Source organism: Rhinatrema bivittatum, chromosome 1, assembly GCF_901001135.1.
Source record: "Rhinatrema bivittatum chromosome 1, aRhiBiv1.1, whole genome shotgun sequence".
Taxonomy (NCBI): Eukaryota; Metazoa; Chordata; class Amphibia; order Gymnophiona; family Rhinatrematidae; genus Rhinatrema; species Rhinatrema bivittatum.
In genome coordinates, this window is record NC_042615.1 from 352,216,558 (window position 1) to 352,239,804 (window position 23,247).

A 23,247-nucleotide genomic window follows, 5' to 3' on the forward strand; every position below is an offset into this window, starting at 1 on the left:
CCTCCAGGACATAGAGCAGGTGAATTGGGCCAGCCAGGAGAGCCTGCTCTAGAAGGACCCCTGGTGGTGAGGCAGATGCATAGCAGCCATAGCCGTAACAGTACCCCCCCCCTCAAGGCCTCCCCCTCCTCCTGGGTCCCAACTCTGCAAGGGGTACAGCACGAAAAAGTCCAACCCCTCCTGGGGTACAATGGCAGGTTCATTCCCCTCCTGAGGAGAAGTGATGAACTCTACCCCTTCCTGGGGCGGCAAAGCAGTCTTAAACCCCTCCCGGGGTGAAATGATAAATTCTACCCCTTCCTGGGGCGGCAAAGCAGTCTTAAACCCCTCCCGGGGTGAAATGATAAATTCTACCCCTTCCTGGGGCGGCAAAGCAGTCTTAAACCCCTCCCGGGGTGAAATGATAAATTCTACCCCTTCCTGGGGTGGCAAAGCAGTCTCAAACCCCTCCTGGGGCGACCAGGTAGTCTCAAACCCCTCCCGGGGTGACAGCAGGGTGGCGGGCTCGGACCCCTCCCGGGACGACAGCAGAGTGGCAGGCTCGGACCCCTCCCAGAGCGACAGCAGAGCCGGTTCAGCAGGCTCAGACGGCTGAGAAACAAAGTCTGTCAGCAGGACCGGTTCGGACCCCTCCGGGGGTGGCAGCAGGACCGGTTCGGACCCCTCCAGGGGCGGCAGCAGGACTGGTTCGGCAGGTTCAGACAGCTGAGTAACAAAGTCTGTCAGCAGGACCGGTTCGGACCCCTCCGGGGACGGCAGCAGGACCGGTTCGGACCCCTCCAGGGGCGACAGCAGAGCTGGTTCAGCAGGCTCAGACAGCTGAGTAACAAAGTCTGTCAGCAGGACCGGTTCGGACCCCTCCCGGGGCAGGCAGCAGGACTAGTTCGGACCCCTCCGGGGACGGCAGTAGGACCGGTTTTGCCGGTTCAGACGGCTGAGTAACAAAGTCTGTCAGCAGGACCAGTTCGGACCCCTCCGGGGACGGCAGCAGAGCTGGTTCAGCAGGCTCAGACAGCTGAGTAACAAAGTCTGTCAGCAGGACCGGTTCGGACCCCTCCCGGGGCAGGTAGCAAGACCAGTTCGGACCCCTCCCGGGGCAGGCAGCAGGACCGGTTCAGACCCCCCCCGGGGCAGGCAGCAGGACCGGTTCAGCAGGTTCAGACGGCTGAGTAACAAAGTCTCTCAGCAGGACTGGTTCGGACCCCTCCGGGGACGGCAGCAGGACCAGTTCGGACCCCTCCAGGGGCGATAGCAGAGCCGGTTTAGCAGGCTCAGATGGCTGAGTAACAAAATCTGTCAGCGGGACCGGTTCAGACCCCTCCGGGGATGGCAGCAGGACCGGTTCGGACCCCTCCAGGGGCGACAGCAGAGCCGGTTCAACAGGCTCAGATGGCTGAGTAACAAAGTCTGTCAGCAGGACCGGTTCGGCCTGCAGGGTAAGGGAATCTGTTACAGATTGTTCACCGGTGGTGGATGTACTTGTGATGGAACAAATGGAGGATAAAGGCTGGACAGCAAAGGACTTGGTGAACAGAGCTGGATTCTTAAAGCCTAGCTCACGATTCTCTGGTTCAGAAGTGTGGACGTGCAGCTTGTTAAAGGAACAGGCAGCTCTGGAGCGTCTTAAAACACAATTCATTAGAGGGGCGCGCTGACGTCACTGGCGGGAATGGTCGCATAACCAGAGAGCTCCCGGCTATTCTTTTTTGCAATCGGCCAGAACCTCATTTTTAGAGCTAGCACACTCGTATCGCCTACCGCATTCGACAGTCCGTGGACCCAGGATGGCGAATATAAAGTCGGGCTGCGATTTGACGCGCTACACCTATTCGAAATTGGGGCTGGAACCCAGGGAGCCCGAGCCGGACCCGATCGCAGGCCCAAGCACCGAGGCGGCGGTAGACCACCCTGCCCCAGAAGCGATTTCAGACCTGCCGTCGCGGGCTGAGATGAGAGACTGGTTCATTGGCTTGCGGGCGGACATGAAGCAGCACAAAGCAGACCTTTTGCAGAATATGTCTGAGCTCCGCGAAGATTTAGCAGCACTTGGCTACCGAGTAGATGAGACGGAGACTAAGGTGGAGGGTCACGCCGACACACTTCACAAAATGGCCGACGCGCTTCAAACTAGCATGAAGGAACAGGCCCTGCTAGCCGACAAGGTCGAGGACCTCGAAAACAGGTCCCGCCGAAACAACTTGCGAATCAGAAGCGTACCTGAAACGGAATGCTATGCGGACTGTGAGGTAGTCGTGCAAAAAATCTTTCAATACCTAATGCAGGAGGCAAGGGCCGAGGGGGAGCAGGCTGAGGCTGGAGGCCCCGGCTTTCGCATCGAACGGGTGCACAGGACCCTGGGACCCAAGACCTCCGAAAAACCACGGGACATCTTAGTGTGTCTGCAGACATTCAGGGAAAAAGAGCTATTGTATGCACACTCCCGAAAACAACTCGAATGGGTCTGGGAGGGACACAAACTTTGCATCTTTAATGATCTTGCGGCTTCCACCCTGCGCAAACGTTTTGAATTTCGTTCTGTTACAAGCACGCTGCGGGACCGGAACATCCGCTATAAGTGGACATTCCCCTTTGGCCTGCAGTTTGAGGTAAAGGGGAGCTTTTTTAGGGTCCGCTCCCTGGCAGAGGCGACCGAGGTGTTTATCAAGCTACAATTCCCTTTGCCATCGGCTGCTTCGACCACTGACCCACAATTGCACAATACTCCGAAGACGCCACGTTGGCAACGGGTGGGCAACAAGCGACGTCTGGAAAGACAGCGGCGAACACCACCAGGAGTGCAGGCAGCATCCACCTCTGGGTCCATAGGATGAAGGGACTGGTGATTTTCTTTTTCTTACAAATAGTTGGGGTTCTAGGTCACCTGTCTTATTGCTTATGGTTTGAGCGATGACTGCATTGTTACGATATTTGGGTTCTTGGCCGTGCTAAGGCGGCGCGTTTATATTTCAAAGCCGGGGGAGCGATCTCTCTCGCTGGTTACTAAGACCCCCGGTTCAGGAGTTATCCCAATGGGGGATATACCGGGAATTGGAGTGGGGGGGGAGGGGAGTTTTTCATCCATGTGCTCTGGGGACATTGAATGGTTTTTTCAGTATGATGGGGAAGTCCAGGATGGAGATCAGGTTATGCTTCAGCAGTGTGGTTACCTTAGCCATCTTTGGTTTACCATATGGCTCTGAAGATCTGGTCCTTGAATGTAAACACTCCCATAAAACGTCAACAACTCCTTAGAGATTTGAGACGCCAAAATGTAGATATCGCACTAATACAAGAGACCCACACTAGGAAACATCATGAACACTTGCTGCGCTTTGCAAGTTACCCTCATGGCTATTTTGCTTCTAGTTCCCCTACCTCTAAATACGCCGGGGTGGGTATACTTCTGGCTCAATCTGTAATTTTTGAATACAAATCACATGTAGCAGACCCGGGAGGACGTTACTTATTATTAAAAATATAGCTAGACGGGCGCCTGTATACTATTGTTAGTATATACGCACCAAATGTGGACCAGCATCTCTTTTTTTCAGAAATTGGAAGGCGTGTTGTCCACTTTTGCTGAGGGCATGCTGATATGGGGCGGGGATCATAATGTGGTGTGGAACCCTAGGGTGGACTCCTCAAACCCCAGAAAGGCAGGAAGCTGGAAGGCTACCTCCTCCTTGACACTAATGCATAAATGGAGTCTAATAGATATCTGGAGACAAAGGAACCCTACGTCTAAAACGTATACATTTTATTCTAACCCCCACGATACCTACTCTCGACTTGACTTTTTGCTCGTGGATAAAGGGGTACAGAATCAGGTGTTGGATACAGGCATAGGGGACATAACGTGGTCTGATCACGCCCCAGTGTGGTTCACTGTTGCTCTGACCGACCTTGCTCCAGGATATCGGTTCTGGCGCCTTCGAGACGAGCTCTTACGGGACCCCAAACATAGTGATTTGTTGACGGCCCATCTGCGGGACTATTTGACATTGAATAAGGGGACGGTACGGGATGCGGGGATTTACTGGGAGGGCTCCAAGGCGGTTATGCGAGGGCACCTGTTGGCACTCTCCTCCGCCTTGAGGAAACAGAGAGACGCGAAGCGGACTGCTCTGTTGCATGATATAGCAGCGCTAACGCGGGAACATACCCACTATCCGGCGCGGGCTACTCTCGCCCGCCTCCGGCTTAAACGCACTGAACTGCATCTACTAGACGCTGAACATATCGCCCATGCCATGCTCAGGGCCAAGCAACGCTATTTTGAAGGCAATAATAAAGTGGGGTGGTTTCTAGCTCAGAAGCTTAGGCAGCGTATTTACTTGGCCACTATAGCTAAGATACGGGACAAGCAGGGTGCCATATTGACGGCGACTAAAGATATACGAAACTGCTTTACCAAGTATTATACCCAGTTATATACGGCAGACCCTTCTATTACCATAGCCCAGGTGGACCATTATCTTGAGTCGATGCCCCTACCCTCTCTGACCAAATCCCAGCAAACCTATTTAGAGACGCCTATCCAGGCTATTGAGATACAGGAGGCCATACGGGATCTTAAAGCTGGTAAATCACCGGGCCTGGACGGCTTCTCCGGGGGTTATTATAAAAAGTTCAGCACCCATTTAGTGGGTCCTTTGACCGACTTTTTCAATGGGCTGCGAGATGGAGCCCAATTGCCCCTCCATACCAATGTGGCGGGTATTACTGTTCTCCAGAAACCGGGCAGGGACCCAGCGCAATGTGGGTCGTACCGCCCTATTTCATTGATCAACGTTGATCTAAAAATACTGGCCAAGGTGTTGGCTGCCAGGCTTAATGCCGTCCTTCCTTTGTTGGTACATAGTGACCAGGTTGGATTTATACCACATAGGATGGCTGCTATCAATGTGCGAAAGGTGACAGACGCGATATGGTGGGCCACCACGGCCAAGGTCCCTCTGGTATTGATGGCCATTGATGCCGAAAAGGCGTTTGACTTAGTTCACTGGGACTTTTTATTCGCCACTTTGGAGAAAATGTCATTTGGCCCGGGTTTCTTGCGTTGGATTCAGTGTTTATACCAGGACCCTGGAGCTAGAATTAAGGTTAATGGGCAATATGGGGATCTCTTCCCGGTTCAGCGAGGGACCCGCCAGGGCTGCCCCCTATCACCCTTATTGTTCGCGTTGTTCTTGGAGCCCTTGGCGACTAGGGTGCGTGGTTCGCCCTCGATTGCGGGGGTACCCATGGAGCCCAATCCCATGAAGATCTCGCTATTTGCGGATGACATTCTTCTCACCCTCACACGCCCCTTGGACTCTATCGAAGGAGTCACAGAAGAATTGCGGGAGTTTAATGTGGTGTCTGGTTTTAAGGTTAACATGGACAAAACGGAAATATTAAATATTACTGCTACGCCCGAGGTTATGGGAGAATTGGCGCAACATTATCCCTTTAAAGTCTCACATAAGGTGTTAAAATATTTAGGAGTTCATATAGGAGCGAATCTTAATGAGTTATTTCGCCTCAACTATTTACCACTGCTGAAAAAAATTAGACAAGATCTCCATCTTTGGGACAGGGGGCAGTATTCATGGCTGGGGAGGGTGGCAATTGTCAAAATGAATGTTATTCCTCGCTTTCTGTACTTTTTTCATACCATCCCCATTTTCATTTCCTCTGCGATACTACGCACCTGGCAGAAGATTCTCTTCGACTTCATCTGGCGCAAGCGCCCACCCAAGGTGTCACGGCGCCTATTGTATCAACCCCGTGACCGCGGGGGCCTAGGGATCCCGAACTTAGTCTGGTTATATGTTGCGGCCCAATTGAAGGCAATTCCTGATGCTCATGGTCATCGGTCCCCAAAGCAATGGGCCACTTTTGAGGAACAGGCACTAGGGGGAATGCCACTAACTGCACTCTTCTGGCAACCGCGGCATACTTGGACACAGTCGGGGCAGAAGACCGGGGCCCTGGACGCTATGTTGCGTATATGGGACCGCTGGAAGGTGAAACTGCTGGGTGATCGCTGCTACTTTCACTCCACTGGCCTTTATCACCACTCGCAATTTTCAGCGGGCCGCCAATATGGAGTATTTCGCGCTTGGCGACGGAAAGGGATAACTCGCATTGAACATTTGCTTAAAGGCGAGACTCTGATGACTTGGCCGGAGCTTCAGGCTCTGTATAAACTGCCATCCTCTGATTTTTTTGGCTGGGAGTCAAATACTTCACTTCTTCACTTCCTCCGGTCACCTCGAATTCTGGACTCCATCAAACGGGGAAAGTCTCAGTTTGAAAATCTTTGTGCGGCAGCTGATAAAACAAGAGGGATGATCTCTAAAATCTATGTCCTCCTTGCCACGGTCGATGAGAGCCCCTTCCCACACACGGGTCACTGGGAACATGATTTGGGACTGACGCTAACAAAAAAAGACTGGTTACACACATACCGGCAGGCACGTCAGTGTTCTGTCTCTGCACTTTACCAGGAAAATTGTTACAAAATGATAACCCGCTGGTACCTAACGCCTTTCCTTTTACAGCGTCGATACCCACATCTGGATGCTCAGTGTTGGAGGGGCTGCGGAAACCTGGGCACTTTTTTTCATATCTGGTGGCAGTGCCCGAAAGTGCAGGGCATATGGACCGCGGTGGCGAAATGGCTGGAGAGTCTCTTGAGCGTTTCTGGATTATACAAGGCCAGCTTCATGCTCCTTCATCACCCACCTTTAACCCTCAGAAAAAACCAAATACTCTTATGCCATCAAGACTTTATTGCAACCAGACTGACAATTGCTAAAGCATGGAAACAAGTAGACGTGCCCTCGCTGAAGGTAGTACAACATAAAGTTCATCTTTCCTGCAAGCTGGCAGCGATTACGGCAGATCTTCACGCGGACGTCTCAAAATTTCAAGCAATCTGGTCCCCTTATCTACAATGGGAGAAACACCAAACAATGACTATGACTGAGTAGCATTATAAGATATACAGGTTGTGTTCAAATGGTAATGCTTAACTACTGTCTCTTTTTCAGGTGATGCCACCTCTCTTTCAATGACACTGTCTGACTCTCTGGCTCTTGGACCCTGTAATTTTCTATTGAGCACATGGATGTAGGGTGGGTGGGGAGGGATCATTGGGTGAGGGGGGCACACGACATGGTTTTATATATCTCACGTGTTGTACAGTTGTGAAACGTTGTGCTGTTCATTCTGTTGCTTATGATAACCTAATAAAAACCTTAGTAAAAAAAAAACACAGTTCATTAGTTGTCTCTGAGCTGCAGCTGAGGGAAGCAGAGCTCTGCTAGGCTTATTCAGCTTTCTCTGTTTAAGAGAAACCTGTTCCTGAGGCTCTAGCATGGGTGTCACAGAAGCCTTCCTGATCAGGTAAGTCCTAGGATTTTCTGGGAAAAAACTTGTTCTTTTATGAAAAGGTTTCTGCAGGGTTTCATGAAGTAATGTCTTAGAATTCTCTATCCACAAACCGCCAACAGAAACGTCTTATCTTAGTTGAGCCAGAAGCAGAATACTGGTTAGTAGAGCTGACTGTTTTTTCTAATGAAACAGCTGGTTCTGGAGCTGAGCAACAGGGGCAAGATTTGCCTGGTGGTAACAGACAAGGAATACAGGAGCATTTCCACCATCCTGGTTTTGGAGTCAGACAATGTAAACATTCCTGATAAACGGACACATTCTTTTTATGACATTTGCTGCAAGACCAGTGTTCTTGATCTGTAAGCTGACAAGCTAAACAGTTCTGATAACTGGGATAGTTCAAGGTCTGGCAACGAGCACAGATATCAAATCTTTGAGACTGAGGCATGATGTGAGAAGTAAAAAAAATTGTCTCAACCGGTGGACACAAGTTCAATCTCTCTCTCTGGAGGATGGCTTCGGCATACTGTTACGCTTGGGCAGTGATCTGGTGTAGTGAACACCACCTTCAAGAGTGACTCCAGGTGGAGAGAGACAGGGATAACTGGAAGGTCTCTGATGATGGCTGGGAGAGAAGTGTTGCGGCAGGAGTGTATGGAGCTGGGTGATGGCTAGTAAATGGAGCAGAGTACTAGCTGGGACAAAGTCCAAGTCCAGGCTGGGTCTAGGCAGGCGGCAGGCAAACAGCGTCAAAGTCCAGGCTGGGTCAGGGCAGGCGGCAGGCAAGCAGAGTCAGAGTCCAGGCAGGTTCAAGGCACCTAGTAGCAAGGTAGAGAGCCCGAAGACCACACACACACACGGCAGGGCAGAAGGCCCGAAGACCACACACACACACGGCAGGGCAGAGGGCCCAAAGACCACACACACACACGGCAGGGCAGAGGGCCCAAAGACCACACACACACACGGCAGGGCAGAGGGCCCGAAGGCCACACACACACACGGCAGGGCAGAGGGCCCGAAGACCACACACACGGCAGGGCAGAGGGCCCGAAGACCACACACACGGCAGGGCAGAGGGCCCGAAGACCACACACACACACACGGCAGGGCAGAGGGCCCGAAGACCACACACACACACGGCAGGGCAGAGGGCCCGAAGACCACACACACACACGGCAGGGCAGAAGGCCACACACACACGGCAAGGCAGAGACAAGGCAGAAGGCCCGAAGACCACACACACACGGCAGGGCAGAAGGCCCGAAGGCCACACACACACACGGCAGGGCAGAAGGCCACACACACACGGCAAGGCAGAGACAAGGCAGAAGGCCCGAAGGCCACACACAGCAAGGCTAGGGCAGGAAGCCCAAGAGAGCTCGATGCCGAAGCACTCGAGTTTAGGGTAGGCAGGGCAATAAGGGAACCTCCAGGACATAGAGCAGGTGGATTGGGCCAGCCAGGGGAGCCTGCTCTAGAAGGACCCCTGGTGGTGAGGCGGATGCATAGCAGCCATAGCCGTAACAGATATGCTCTTTCTGAGCTGAGACCAGTAATGTTTTGCTCCCCCACAAGGGGTGAAAGCTTCTTGAAGAACGAGAAAAAGAGAGAAGGAATTGCTGATTTTTTGTCTCTGACAGATATGCCAATTTTGAGCGGAGATTGGTAAGCATTAATATGCTCATGTTATGAATCCTGCCCTTGGAGTTACTCCCCGCGAGCAGGCCTCTCACCTCCTGTGCTGTCTTCTCCTATGCGGCACAGAGCCGCCGATGTTCCTCGTGGCAGGTGCAGCAGTCAGCTGTTCATCTTCACCGCAGCAGAAGCCGTGGACTTCGGGCTGCCTCTCCGGCACAGCGGGCCTATCGCCGTGCTTCAACGCAGCTGGGGCCACAGCCGACTTCAGCGCCATCTTCTCGGATGGAGGCCGCAGTCCCTGGTCTTGCCTGGTGGCTGGAGCTGCCTTCAAGTTCTCCTGCAGCGGCAGGAGCCGCTGCCGACATTGGGGCCTGCCTGCTCGCAGGCCCAGCTTCTCCAACTCCTGTCTTCAGCGTCTTCAAGCGGCAGCAAGTAACTCCAAGGGGCAGGCCCGCGTCTTCTTCCCCTTCTTAAAGGGGGAGTGTAGGTGGGGTCCTCCTGGCCTCACCGGAAGTCAGCTCTCCTGGTTTCCTGTGTTAGCCCTATTTAAGAGCTGCTTTTCCATTTCAGCTTTGCCTTGATTTGGAGTTACTTGTCTCTGGAAGTCTCGTCTTCCAGCGCTCCGTCAGGTCTTCGTTCTTCGTTGCAGCTCCATGTCTCATCGTGCTTCCAGTGTCTCCTGTGACTTCCTGATGTTCCATGTCTTCATGTTTCGAGGTTCCTAGTCCAGGCTGTTTCACTTCCTGATGTTCCAGGTTTTCTGATGTTCCATTTCCTGTGTTTTCAAGTTCTCTTGGATCCGCCAGCTCCTGTGGTTCTCCGGATCACACCTTGCTTCGTCATTGGAGTCTCATCTCAGCTGGATTTCTTCCTGTGTTTCCTAGTCCTCTTGACCTTCCAGCTCCTGTGATTCTCCGGATTATTCCGGTTTCGTCTCAGCTGGATTCCCTTCCTGCGTTTGTCCCACTCTCCGCATGGTCCGTGACCAGCCTCTTCAGGTTGTGTAGGGGGCGCTCAGTGGGACAGGGTAGTCCGCGACCAGTCCCGCGGGTGGACTGTGTAGGGCGCCCTGAGAGACAGTGCCAATGTCTAACCTTTCCAGCTTCTCATCTCATCCAAGAGTCTTCCAAGTTCTTTGTCTCATCGAGAGTCTTCCAAGGTCCTCATCCACTTCCAGTGTCTTCTCGTCTCGTCTCGAGTCTTCTGTGTCATAAGGCCTCCGTCTATCCTCATCCTCAGTCCGGCCTGCTGCTTCTTGCCAATACCTAGCGGCAGGTCCGAAAGGGCTGGGAACGGTCGGAGGACTGTTCAATTACCAACATAATGTTGTTGGCTTCCAGAAGCATTCAGGTCCGGCAGAGGGTCAGACTTTGTCTTCGCCCATGCTGGGACATGCCTCGCCAACCCTCGGTGCTATCTTGGATTTGTCTGGGTTCGTGCCGAGGTCCAAGGGCACACAATCCCCTCTAGTTGGGATCACTCTCCTAGCGTTCCCAAACATAACAGCTCGATTTTAACGGAGACTAATAAGTTCCCCCGACCGGGGGGGGGGGGGGGGTGTCTCTATAAAATACAAGGTAACCTTTGACCATCTGAGACATTTGTTTTAATCTGTTTGATATGCTTTACCCTTGTCAGGTTATGTAAGTGCCCCGAGGACACTATATTTATTTAAATATAAACTGGGACATTTAAAGGTTAAAGAACAAATGTTCCCTGGATGCTCATTCTGGATGTTACCCTGAAAATGTGTGTTTGAATTTTATTGCTGCTACATCACAAATGAGGTCCAAGGTATAAAAACAAGTGTTGAGGTTCATTGCTGGCTTTTTTCCAGGATGCTGCCCTCTTTGGAGTTTGAACCATAATTTTCCTGATAACTTTTGTCGATGTTACTTCCACTGGGGACTTAAAGATGAGTTAAGTGCTCTGAATGAAACTCTGTTTTTGGATTTCTTTTTGTTTTTTTGTTGGTTTTCTGGTTTTTGTTTTTCATTTCTGTGCACTTGTAATTTTTAATGAAGGGGTTTTGGATCTGATGTGTGAGGAGTGAATGGTGTTGGTGAGTAGGTTGTATGTGTATTTAAAAGTGTTATATAGGAAAAAGGGTTTATATTATTAAAGTGTTTATTAAAGGATTTGTATAATTACATTATTAATGGGTTACTGTTTGGTATTTGTCATTGGCAATTTGATAAGATCTTTTCTGCTCTATCAGCTGTCTATGTGCTGGACAGCTGCTCTCCCAAAGGAACCTGGGCTCAGTCTACTTCAGGCATAACCTCTGGATCAACCTCTTCTTCTTGTACCACTCTTCATTCCTGTGCAACCTACTTCTTCAGGAGGTTTACATGGTAAATTTGAGTTTTTTTCATTTATAGCTGAGTTATTTTGTAATCCACAGGTCCTGTTTTCTCAAACGTCATAGGGTCCTTGCCAACAGGCTAAGAACTTGCTTTCTGAAGATGGGAGGAGGACAAGAATACGGTCCCCCAGATGGAATACTCTTTGGACTGTGGGGCGATTGTAAGCTCGGGCTTAGGTACCCTGAGCCTTTTCTAGGCATAGGCAGGATGCCTCCCCAGCCTTTTTTATTTGATCCTGCACTCAGAGAACATACTCAACGAGGTTCTGCCTGGAGTTCTCTTTATCTTCCAAAGTCTCACGAATTATGTCTAAGATTCCTCTTGGTCTCTTCCCCTACAGTAACTCTAAAGAGGACATCCTTGAGTCTGTGGAATAGATTCCTTGGGTTTTTCCCAGTTGAAGAACTCCCCACTGAAATTACTGTTGGTAGGCTTCCGGGGTGATTCCTGCTCTCTCTAGAATGGCTGCCTTGACTTCCTGGTATGTGGCTGTCCCTCTCGGATTGGTGGTTTGAAAGGCATCTTGACTACTCCCGGTGAGTAGATTCCCCAGATATGTAGCCCACCTGTCCTCTGGCTAACCTGCCTGTCCAGCGGTGCATTCAAAGTTTTACAGGAAACCATCAGGTCTTCTCCTGGGGTCATTTTAACTAATGTCAGTGACAAAGGAGATAGACTGATTATGGCAGTTTGCACAGCTTGTGCTATCTGGCAGGTCGATACTCTAAGGCCGTGGTAGAAAGAGTGCGGCAGTGCCTGGCGCACCCTCGTTCCCCGCACGCACAGTTCTCTTCACCTACCGCTCGATACTCTCTTCTAATTGCATGCAAATGCATGCCGCGTCTGCGAAGTGTTAGGGAAGCGTTAGGCCCGCGCAACCCATTTTACTGTATAGAGCGCCTATACAGTAACCTGGGTGCTCGGGCCTAACGTTTCACGGCCACGCTGGTATCTGTCATTTCAAATGTCATTTGAAATGACAGATACCAGGAAGTCGGGATTGCCGTCCCCTCTCCCCTCCTCCCGAAGCAAAAAAAAAGTGAAAAAAAAAGTTGCGAGAGAGAGAGGGGAGAGGACAGCAATCCTACGCTCGGCGACTTACTTTTGCAGCCCCTCTCCGGACATCGTGGCTTCCCCCGTGCCAGTTCCCCCTCCCCTCCTCCCGAAGCAGGGCGCGAAAAGCGCGAAGCGACTTACTTTTGCAGCCAGCCCCCTCCGGACATCGGACGACCTCTCCTGCCTCCAGCTGGGGGGGGGGGGGGGGCTGCGGCGCAAGGAGAGAAGACGCAACTTACTCCAGCCAGCCCCCACTTCGGCGACGGACCTTCGGCGGAGACGGCACTGTAAAGCGAGACAGACCGCGGCGCAAGGAGAGGAGGAGAGAGAAGACGCAACTTACTCCAGCCAGCCAGCCCTCCTCCGGACAGCGGCTCCTCTGCCTCCCAGCTGCCGGCGAAGATAGACGCCCGAACGGGTAGGCCCCTTGTGCAATTTGACCTCAAGGCGTGACGTCACATGCCGTGACGCCAAACGTCGTGACGTCACGCCTTGAGGTCAAATTGCACGAGGGGCCTACCCGTTCGGGCGTCTATCTTCGCCGGCAGCTGGGAGGCAGAGGAGCCGCTGTCCGGAGGAGGGCTGGCTGGCTGGAGTAAGTTGCGTCTTCTCTCTCCTCCTCTCCTTGCGCCGCGGTCTGTCTCGCTTTACAGTGCCGTCTCCGCCGAAGGTCCACCGTGGTCCGTCTCGCTTTACACTGCCGTCTCCGCCGAAGGGGGGCTGCCGAAGGGGAGCTGCCGAAGTGGGGCTGCATTGGATTTTTTTTTCGCTTTTTTTTTTTGCTTCGGGAGGAGGGAGAGGACTGGGGCTACCCCGGAGACCGGCACCCATGGACGCGACCAGGGCAGGTGAGCCGGGGCTGGGGGAAAGTTTGCCGCTTACCCTTACTCCTGCCTCTAACGTAGGGGTAAGCGGTAAACTAACAGGTTAAACGCGCGGCAAATCGGCAGGGGAAAAAAGCGATAGTCGGAGCGCGCGTCACAGTATCGGAGGGAATAGCTAATTCGTTCATTTAATAGCTAATTCGTTCATTTACATATCGTTTACATGCTGCGTGCGGGAAAGGTTTTGCGTCTGTTTTAAGAAGCACTAAGGACGCGTGAAACTGGAGACTGTATCGCTGGATCGCCTTACGCGTCCAAATTGTGCGCTCCCAGCACGTTACAGACAGGAAATCTTCAACCGCACGTTACAGTATCGACCTGTGGGTTAGCACTGTATGGTGCTATAGCACTTGCTCTTGCAGTGCCTGCTGTGGATCAATTTGAGTTTGAAGGGCGTTCTGTATCGTTTGCTTCATCTTCCATGCTTTCCAAACTGCCCCAAACTGGAGATCTCTCTGGAGAAAGGAGAGGTGAAAAAGGAAAAAAAAAACCCCTGCTAGCCTGTCTGGCCCTAACTCACTGCTTGAACCCCTTAGCCTATTGTAGCTTCAGCTGGGTGAGTGGAACTAGAAGGCCCCAGGAAAAAAGAGGGGGGAAAGCTCTGCAGGGTTTTTTTTTATTTTCTGCTGCTGAGACTGTGGACTTCTGCCTGTGCTTCCCGCTTAGGCAAGAAATCCCACTGCTACCACCATATCTGGAAACATGGCCAATCGTGATCTAGGAAACAGCCAAGAGAAATAAGGAGGCAGATTCTGGCTGTTCCTTAAGTGCAGTTTATTTACAGTGAGAAAACTAAAAATCACACAAATAGTGCAGCACACCTTAACTTCAGGTAACACACAGTCCTTAAATGTATCGGGTCTCAGCATAGGCTGGGTCTCTGCCTGTTCCTCCAGAGCTCTCTAACCCTTCTAGACCCGGAGTTCTTATACTCTAGTGAGGGGCTGCTCCCTTCATCCAGGATTTCTTGTGGGGCTGATCTTAAGAAGGACCGGGCAGGACAGTTGTGCTCAGTCCCTAAAGATAGTCTGAGAGAGTTTTTGTAGAGTCCTTCACATTCACATAACAGAAATATGCTTTTTCTTGGGGTATGGTGGATCCTAATCAATAGTAGCCACAAAGTCTTATGAAGTGCAGAGGCTAGCACCAGTGATCAAAAAGACAGTATGGTTTGATATCACAAATAAGGCACATAAAAGTTGCACAAAGAAATGAGTTTTGAATTTCAGAAACACAGACTTTGTTGAAATGGGGATGTTTCTGGAGGAAGAACTAGAAGACTGGAGAAAATGGGTGAGGTGGAACAACAGTGTGACAAACTAAAAGGAGCTATTACAAAGGCAACAAATCTATAAGTTAGAAAAGTAAACAAAAGTAAGAGGAAAAAGAAACTGATCTGGTTCTCAAAGGAGGTGGCTGAAAAAATAAAGACAGAGGACAGCATTCAGAAAATATAAAGGATCCCCAATAAAAGGAATACAAGGAAGAATATCTGGTGAAACTGAGAGAGAGATGAAGAAAGAAATCAAGAAAGCAAAAGGTCAAGTGGAAGAAAAGACTGCCAAAGAGGTAAAGCAAGGTGGCAAAACATTTTTCAGATATGCCATAGAAAGAAGAGAGGCCCATAGTGGTATAGTGAAATTGAAAGTTGACAGGAAGCAATGTGTGCAGAAAGATGAAGAAACAGCACAAATATTAAACAAATACTTCAGTTCGGTGTTCACTAAAGAAGACCCTGGAGAAGGACTGATGTTGATTACCAAGACCGTGGATGAGAGTGGAGTAGATGCAACCCTGTTTGCAGAAGAGAATGCACGGAAAGAGCTAGGAAGCCTGAAAGTGGACAAGGCCATGGGGCCGGAAGAGGTACATCCTGGGATACTGAGGGAGCTCAGAGATGTGCTGGCAGGTCTGCTGAAAGATCTGTTCAATAGAGCCCAGAAAATGGGAGTAGTGCCAAATGATTGGAGAGCAGTTGTGGTCCTGCTTCACAAAAGTGGCAGCAGGAGAAGGCTGGAAACTACAGTCCAGTTAGGCTCACTTCTGTGGTGGGAAAATTAATGGAGACTCTGCTGAAGGAAAGGATAGTGGAATATTTACAATCTGGTATATAGGACCGTCCTCCCAAACAAATCTGATTGACCTTTTTAATTGGCTAACTAGAAAACTAAATCAAGGAAGAGCACTTGATGAGAATTAGTGTTTGGGTAATTGCCAGGTTCTTGTAGCCTGGATTGGCCTCTGTTGGAAACAGGATGCTGGGCTTGATGGACCCTTGGTCTGACCCAGCATGGCAATTTCTTATGGATTTCAACAAAGCAACTTATATGGTCCGGCATAGGAGGTTCGTGAATAAAATAAGAAGCTTGGGAATGGGAGCCAAAGTGATGGAATGAATGACTAACTGGTTGACTGTTAGGAAACAATGTGTAATGGTAAATAGAACATGCTCTGAGAGAATGGTGCTAAGTGGAGCACCTCAAGGATTGGTTTTGAGACCGGTTCTGTTCAATATCTTCAACATTGTGGAGGGGTTAGAAGGAAAAGTTTGCCTTTTTGCGGATGATACTAAGATCTGCAAGAGTGAACCCTCCTGAAGGGATAGAGATAATGAAAAGTGATTTAAGAAAACTTGAAGAGTGGTTGAAGATTTGGCAGCTATGATTCAATGCCAAGAATTACAGAGTCGTGCACCAGGGGTGCAAAAATCCAAAAGAGCTGTATGTGATTGGGTGAGGCGGTAAGACTATCGTGTATGAAGCAGGAGAGGGACGTTGGGGTGATCAAAAGGTGTTAAAGCAATGTGAAAAGGCTGTAGCTAAGGCCATAAAGATGCTGGGCTGCATAGAGAGAGGAATAACTAGCAGAAAAAGGGAAGTGATAATGCCCTTGTACAGATCCTTGGTGAAGTCTCACCTAGAGAACTGTGATCAGCTCTGGAGACCGTATCTCAAAAAGGATAGAGACAGGATGGAAACTGCCCAGAAGAAGGCTACCAAAATGGTGGTAGTAGTGGTGGTGGTGGTGGGGAGTCTATTTCAGAAGACCCTAACAGGAGAGGCTGAAGAATCTAAATATTTATATCCTGGAGGAGAGGAGGTGCAGGGGAGGTATGATACAGTCCTTCAGATACCTGATAGGTAACCCAAGTGAGAGAAAGGGCTTTATCATTGGCTGGGCCCATACTATGGAACACGATGCCCCCTGAACTCAGATTACAGAATAATCTCAAAACTTTTAAGAAAAATGTAAAAACATTTCTCTTTAAAAAAGCCTTCACTAAAGAGTGTGGAGGGTAGAGAATGAAAGTACAGAGTAATGCAGATGAGAATGAATTTACTCAATCCTACATTTACGAAGTAATATCTCAAAGAGATAGTAACTCAATAATATACCTGGCCTTGACCAACATTACTCAAATATTGATTTTATTTATGAAATTGTAACCGAACTTTATTGGCACCTGTTAGAATGTACGATATCCTACATTTACTTGCCTTAGTCTATCTGCCTATTTGTAAACCGTTGCGATGGTATATAACTTAGCGACGGCATAGAAAAGGTTTTAAATAAATAAATAAAAATAAATTAACAATGTGCAAACTTCAAACCTTTTTCGCTGAAAAGGAAACAGTAGAACTAGGGGTCTTGATATGAAACTAGAGGGGGGGGGGGGAAGACTCAGAACCTATATCAGGAAATATTTCTTCACAGAGAGGATGGTGGATGGCTGGAATGCTCTCCCACAAGAGGTGGTGAAGAAGAAAACAGTTAATGAAGTCAAAAGAGCATGGAACACTGTGGATCCCTAAAGGCATAAAGAAAGGGATGGTTTAACATTTCTGTAAGGGGTTAACCTGCGTGGAGGTTACTACCCTTAACAGAATGCATGGGGGTAACCTGCGTGGAGCGGCAGTTACTAACCTTAAGAAAATGCATGGGGGTAACCTGCGTGGAGCGGCAGTTACTAACCTTAACAGAATGCATGGGGGTAACCTGCGTGGAGCGGCAGTTACTAACCTTAACAAAATGCATGGGGGTAACCTGCACGGAGCGGCACTTACTACCCTTAACAGAATGCATGGGGGTAACCTGCGTGGAGCGGCACTTACTAACCTTAACAGAATGCATGGGGGTAACCTGCGTGGAGCGGCAGTTACTAACCTTAACAAAATGCATGGGGGTAACCTGCGTGGAGCGGCAGTTACTAACCTTAACAAAATGCATGGGGGTAACCTGCGTGGAGCGGCAGTTACTAACCTTAACAGAATGCATGGGGGTAACCTGCACGGAGCGGCACTTACTACCCTTAACAGAATGCATGGGGGTAACCTGCACGGAGCGGCAGTTACTACCATAAGCAAATTGCTGGGCAGAATGGATGGACCATCTGGTATTTATCTATCGTCATTACTGTGTTATGTTACTATGTTAAAAGCATGTGGGCGCTTTTAGTGTGCATACATTGTAGGTCACTTATTTATTTATCTAAAAGTTCTTCTATACCACCCATATTCTTCCCTAAGTGGTTAATAAAGTAAAAACATTTATAATCATAAAATAAACAAAAACAACTTAAACAAAATACAGTTAATAACCAGCCAGCCCAAAATTCAGCATTAGACTCACTTATGTAGTTTCCCTTACAAAGTTTCCTACACGGTGCATGGGCTAAAAGTGCCCACCTACAGTGCAAGTACCATTGGCTATTCAAAATATTCCCCTATAAGTGCCAAACGTCCTACACAAGAAAATAAAAATATCAGTTCTGTTTCAGTTGTAAATATAACCTTCTCCCCTTCAAAAAAGACTTCTTTGTGCAAAGTCAAGGATGTATCTAAAAATCTGGGATGGACACATAAGAATTAAGGGTGTAGTTACTAAACTGCAAGAACTTAAGCTCCATACCCACTGAATATATCCTAACATCTGCGACCACAGAGCAGGAGACAGGGAACCAAGAATCTAAAGCACGTTCCTTTAAAGCTGTGCACTGAGCTTCTACTATACTAAAAAAAAGGCCAACACGTGTTCAGACTGAACAGAACTGGTATAGGTCACAGACTGAATCTAGTCATCAACTCATACAGGGGAGCACAGTGCAGTGCCAGACTGAAGGCATAAACAATGGGGGATGGGGGTGTATAAGATTCCAGAGATTGCATTGAATACTTACCTCATTGAGTATCTGGTGCTGCTGTCCTTTGTTATCATGCACACATCCTTTCCTGTCAGGCACACTTCCCTTATAGGTGTTCTCTCGGGGTAGCACCACTCTTTCTTCTCTTTCTTCTCTTCCTCGGTCGACTCCTCTTCCTCATTATTCACGCACATATCAGGGTCAAGAATATCAACGACTTTCTCAAACAACTGTGATCCAGTCAAAAAAAAAAAAAGCATGAATAAAAATGCTAGAAAAGGGGAGATTTCACAGATTCAAAGCATGCAAGTTATAACCATCTTTTTCAGCTTTTTGAGGTATTTGATAACTTTCTGACCAAAAATGTACATTCAGAGAACAATGCAATGAGAACTGAAGAGTTGTCTCATGCTGATGGGACAGACTCATCCAGTACTGCTTCTCTTTCATTTTTAGCATACTATTACATGCATTTTTAAACTGCCCATGGGTATGCTTAGGAACCTTCGTTTTCTGTTTTTATTTTATTTTTCCTGGGAATTTCAACGTTACAACAAAAATGACTTTTTTTTCTGCTGATTTTTCTCCTGCTTGTTACAACAAAGCCATTTTCCCACTAATTTCTTTTTTGTTATAACGTTGAAATTCACAGGAAAAATATACTGAAACTGAAAATTAAGGTTCCTGGGTATGTTGAACCTGTGGGACTGTAAGCACATTTTTCAAAGGAAAGAAAGGGCAGCCAGCAGTGGGAGAGTAGGCCCAATTTACCAGCAGAAAGTCGTCACATTCATTTATTCCCTTCACCTTCAAAGAAGGGTCCTATGCCCAATTCTGGTTCCCTAGCTCTGAACAAGGATAGGGCCCTTCTCTGAAAGTGAAGTGAAAAATAAATAATAATTAGCTGTAGAAATGTGGCACTGGAGTAGGGAAGAAGTAGACCACATTTTTTCTCCTGCTAGGGCTGGTGTCAAGAGTATTAGACACCCTAGGCAAACCGTCAACTGTGCACCCCTTGCCCCCTATTATCTTTGAGGCCCATAGTGTTGCGCATCCCGGCCGCGTGGGTGCCGTGACCGGGCCTGCTCACCTCGCGCTGCCCTCAACCAGCTCCTCCGGTCTCACCGCCACTGCCGGCTCCTGCCATCCCCGTCGTTCATCACGGCCCTCTCCGGCTCCCTCAATGCCGTAGGCCTCGCAGTGGAGCTCCCGTCGGGGCTCCGCGTCTTCAGCCTCCTTGGCCCTGCCCCTAGGCGTGTGTGCGGCCAACATGCTCCGATTTAAAGGGCCAAGCAGGGGAACACCGGTGGGAGCGCAGATTTATGACGTCACTTGAAAGCCCTATAAATAGCGAGGCCTTGTCCCCAGGACCTCGCCTTGGCAATCGGGTCAACACTGTGGTGTTGTTAGTTTGTCTGCTACTTGTTCCAGCGTCTCCTCGTTCCAGCGTTCCTGTCTCCGTGGTCTTCAGTGTCTCCAGCATTTGTCCTGTTCTGTCTCCTCATCCCTGGTAGTACCCTTCGGACTGATCTTACGATACTGACCTCTGCTTGCCTGACTAGAACTGACCGTTGCCTGGACCTGACCTCTGCCTGTCTCTTGACCACGTTTGACCGCTGCCTGGACCTGACCTCTGCCTGCCTTCTGACTACGCTGACTGCTGCCTGGAACTGATCTTCGCCTGTCTTGACTACGCTTGGACTGACCTCTGAACTGACCCTCACTTTGGCTGACCACTTCTGGATGGATACCCTGGCACTGACCCTTGCACTCCATTCGGACACTCTCTTCTGGCCTTCCGTGACTATCAGATCATCCTGTTTGGACATTGACTGCGCACCCTTGCTAGTGGTGAGCACACCCCTAAGCTACCTCTCTGGGAAGCCATCTGAGGCCCACCTAATCCAGGCAGTCCGGGTACCCAAGGGCTCAACCTGCGGAAACCCCGGACTGTTATTGGTGAAGCTCCAGCTAGCCTCTGTCTCCTCGTGTGCTCTGCCTCCTGGTGGCTGGCGCTCTCTGGATCCGACCTGAGGACCGTACCAATCCTGCCTCAGGCCAATGGTTCACTTCCTGCGCAACACATAGGCTTCCCCTTACCTCCCCTCCCCAAGGATTTGATAAGCTCAACAATCCTGATGACCCCACAACCCACTCCCAGGACAACCCTGTATAAACACATAACTGGACAATGATCAAAAGTCATTGAGGATGGTAGGTAAAAAGGATTTTTGAAAAATGACCACCCTGAAAGCACTTAAAACTATGGATGGCTCAAAGGAAAAGCATGCTCACATTTTCCCTTTGACGATTGGTGCAAGGCCCACGGGCAAAATTATCTGTAACTTTGAACTAAAATATACAGTTTTGAAAAGAATCCCTATACTTTTTCATATTAAACTTTGTTTTGTATATATACATATACACATACCACACACAAATAATGCAATTATATATCAGACATGATGTCATAGTGTCTGATGAATGTGCCATTTGTGATTTTTGGGGGTAGACTGCAAAATTAAATAAATAAATAAATAAATAAATAAATAATCAATCAAGAAATATATAAAATTTAGAAAGTAAAAAAAATCCATAACACATTGGCTAAAGGTAGTCTCTGAAATGACTGGCTGTCCTCTCTGGCTGACCTGAACAATGTCCCTTGTGAGGGGGTCTATAAAAAACTCTCTCAAACTACCTTAAAAGAGCGCACAGCTGTCTCACCCAGTCCTCCTTAAGATCCAGACCCACAGGGAATTCTAGGTGAAGGGAGAAGCCCTTCTATGCAAAGACCTGCTATCTGTGATGTCTGTATACCACCTGAACTTAAGGTGAGCTGCATTTGTTTGTTTGACTTTTCTTTCACTGTAAATAAATTAGATAATAAGGAAACAGCCAGAATTTGCCTCCTTATTCCTTCTGGATGTTTCCCAAGCCACTAGCGCCAAGTTACCACATATGTTAGTACAGGGATGGGCAATTCCAGTCCTTGAGGGCCACAAACCGGTCGGGTTTTTAGGATATCCCTAATGAATATGCACGAGAGAGATTTGCATGCACTCTGCCTCAGTCATATGTAAATCTTTTTCATGCATATTCATTAAGGATATTCTGAAAACCCAACCGGTTTGCAGCCCTCGAGGACCGGAATTGCCCACCCCTGTGTTAGTAGAAGTGAGATTTCTTGCCTAGGTGGGAAGAGCCCACATCTGCAGCAGCAGAAAAAAACCACAAATACCTGCAGAATTTTTTTTCCTTTTTTTCCTGGGGCCTCCCAGTTCCACTCACCCAGCTTTCGCAGAACAGGTCAAGGTGGCTAACCCCACCTGTATAGTCAGGGGTCAAGCAGTTAGTAAGGGCCGGACGGTCAGAAGGGTTTTTTTTGTCCACCCCTATCCTTTCCCTGGAGATGTATGTAGTTTGGTGGCAGCTCAGTAAGCAGGGAAAATTGAGCAGGTGATCCAGGTCCTGGTTTCTTCTGCCTCTCATCTCTCTCTCCGGCACCTGTTGCCCTACACACCTCACAGCCGACACCTCGCCTCTCGACCGTGAGGCTCACGGGGCTCCTCCCCAAGGGCTGTACCATCTCTCACCTCGGCCCAGGGCCTACATACCCACAAATCCTAACAGATTGCCAAGTCCATGGACCAGGCACAGGAAGCGGTGCTCCAGGCCATCCCTGGCCTGGCCCAGCGAATTACAGAGCAACAAAATATTCTGGAGACTTTGGCTAATGCCATCAACCAATTGAACAATCGGCTGGACTCTGCCTCGATGCCTGCCAAGCCTAGTCCTGCTTCACATGCGTCACTATTCCGGCCTACAATGCCTCTGCCAGCATCTCCTCATTTCGCAGATGACCCCTTATTGTGTAGGGGCTTCTTCAACCACTGCAACATGCACTTTACCTTACAACTTGCATATTTTCCTGATGTAGTTTCCAAGACAACATACATCCTGTCCCTCCTGGATGGAAAAGCGTTGGCCTGGGCATCACCCCTATGGGAACGAATGGATCCAATCCTTCAGGACCTGCCGGGCTTCCTCGCTCTATTTCAGTTGGTATTCGATGATCCAGGTCGAAAGGCCATCTCCGGATCTATGCTCCTGCATATGCAACAAGGTTCCAGATCTTTGAATGATTATGTCATCGAGTTTAGGACTCTCTCTTATGAATTGCACTGGGACCTGGGCTGGCTGTGTGCTATATTCCCCGAAGGTCTGAGCTCGCATATCAAGGACGAACTAGCAGCACGAGAACTCCTTGAGGCGTTGGATTCTCTTATTGACCTCACCGGTCACATTGACCGTCGTCTTCGGGAGTGGTCGCACGAAGCCAGAGGATCCAAGAGGACAGCTTCAGGGGCTCCACGCAGCCATCCAACATCATCCACTCAGCCCGCTACTACACAAAGCAAGAACCGATGCAAATGGGCCACAGTCATTTATCCTCTAAGGAGAAGCGTAGACTTCAAAGATCTGGCCTCTGCATGTATTGTGGTCAACCGGGTCATGCGGTACCCTCCTGTCCACTCTTTCCTGGAAACTCCCAAGCCTAGGTTCTGCCGGAGGACTTCTCCTAGGTCTGACTTCACCCTCTCCTCTATTAACTCTGCCTGTCTCCATTTACTCAGACGCTCAGAAATTTCACACCCTGACATTGGTGGACTCCGAAGCCAGTGGAAATTTTAACTTAAGGCAACTTGTAGAACACCTTCAGATTCCCACCATCCGTATATCAACGCCATTATTGCTCTCCTCCATTCACAGCGAGCCA

The 23,247-nt window shown here is 49.2% G+C and overlaps 1 protein-coding gene across 5 annotated transcripts in view; it reads right to left on the bottom strand.

The window, feature by feature from the left end:
- FAM47E (family with sequence similarity 47 member E) overlaps window positions 1-23,247 on the bottom strand; it is a 184,174-nt gene that overhangs the window by 133,157 nt on the left and 27,770 nt on the right. For all 5 annotated transcript variants that reach the window (XM_029599863.1, XM_029599893.1, XM_029599872.1 and 2 more), the window contains exon 3: window positions 18,504-18,697. In XM_029599863.1, the coding sequence (XP_029455723.1) occupies window positions 18,504-18,697 (194 nt within the window). The remainder of the gene's footprint in view (window positions 1-18,503; window positions 18,698-23,247) is intronic.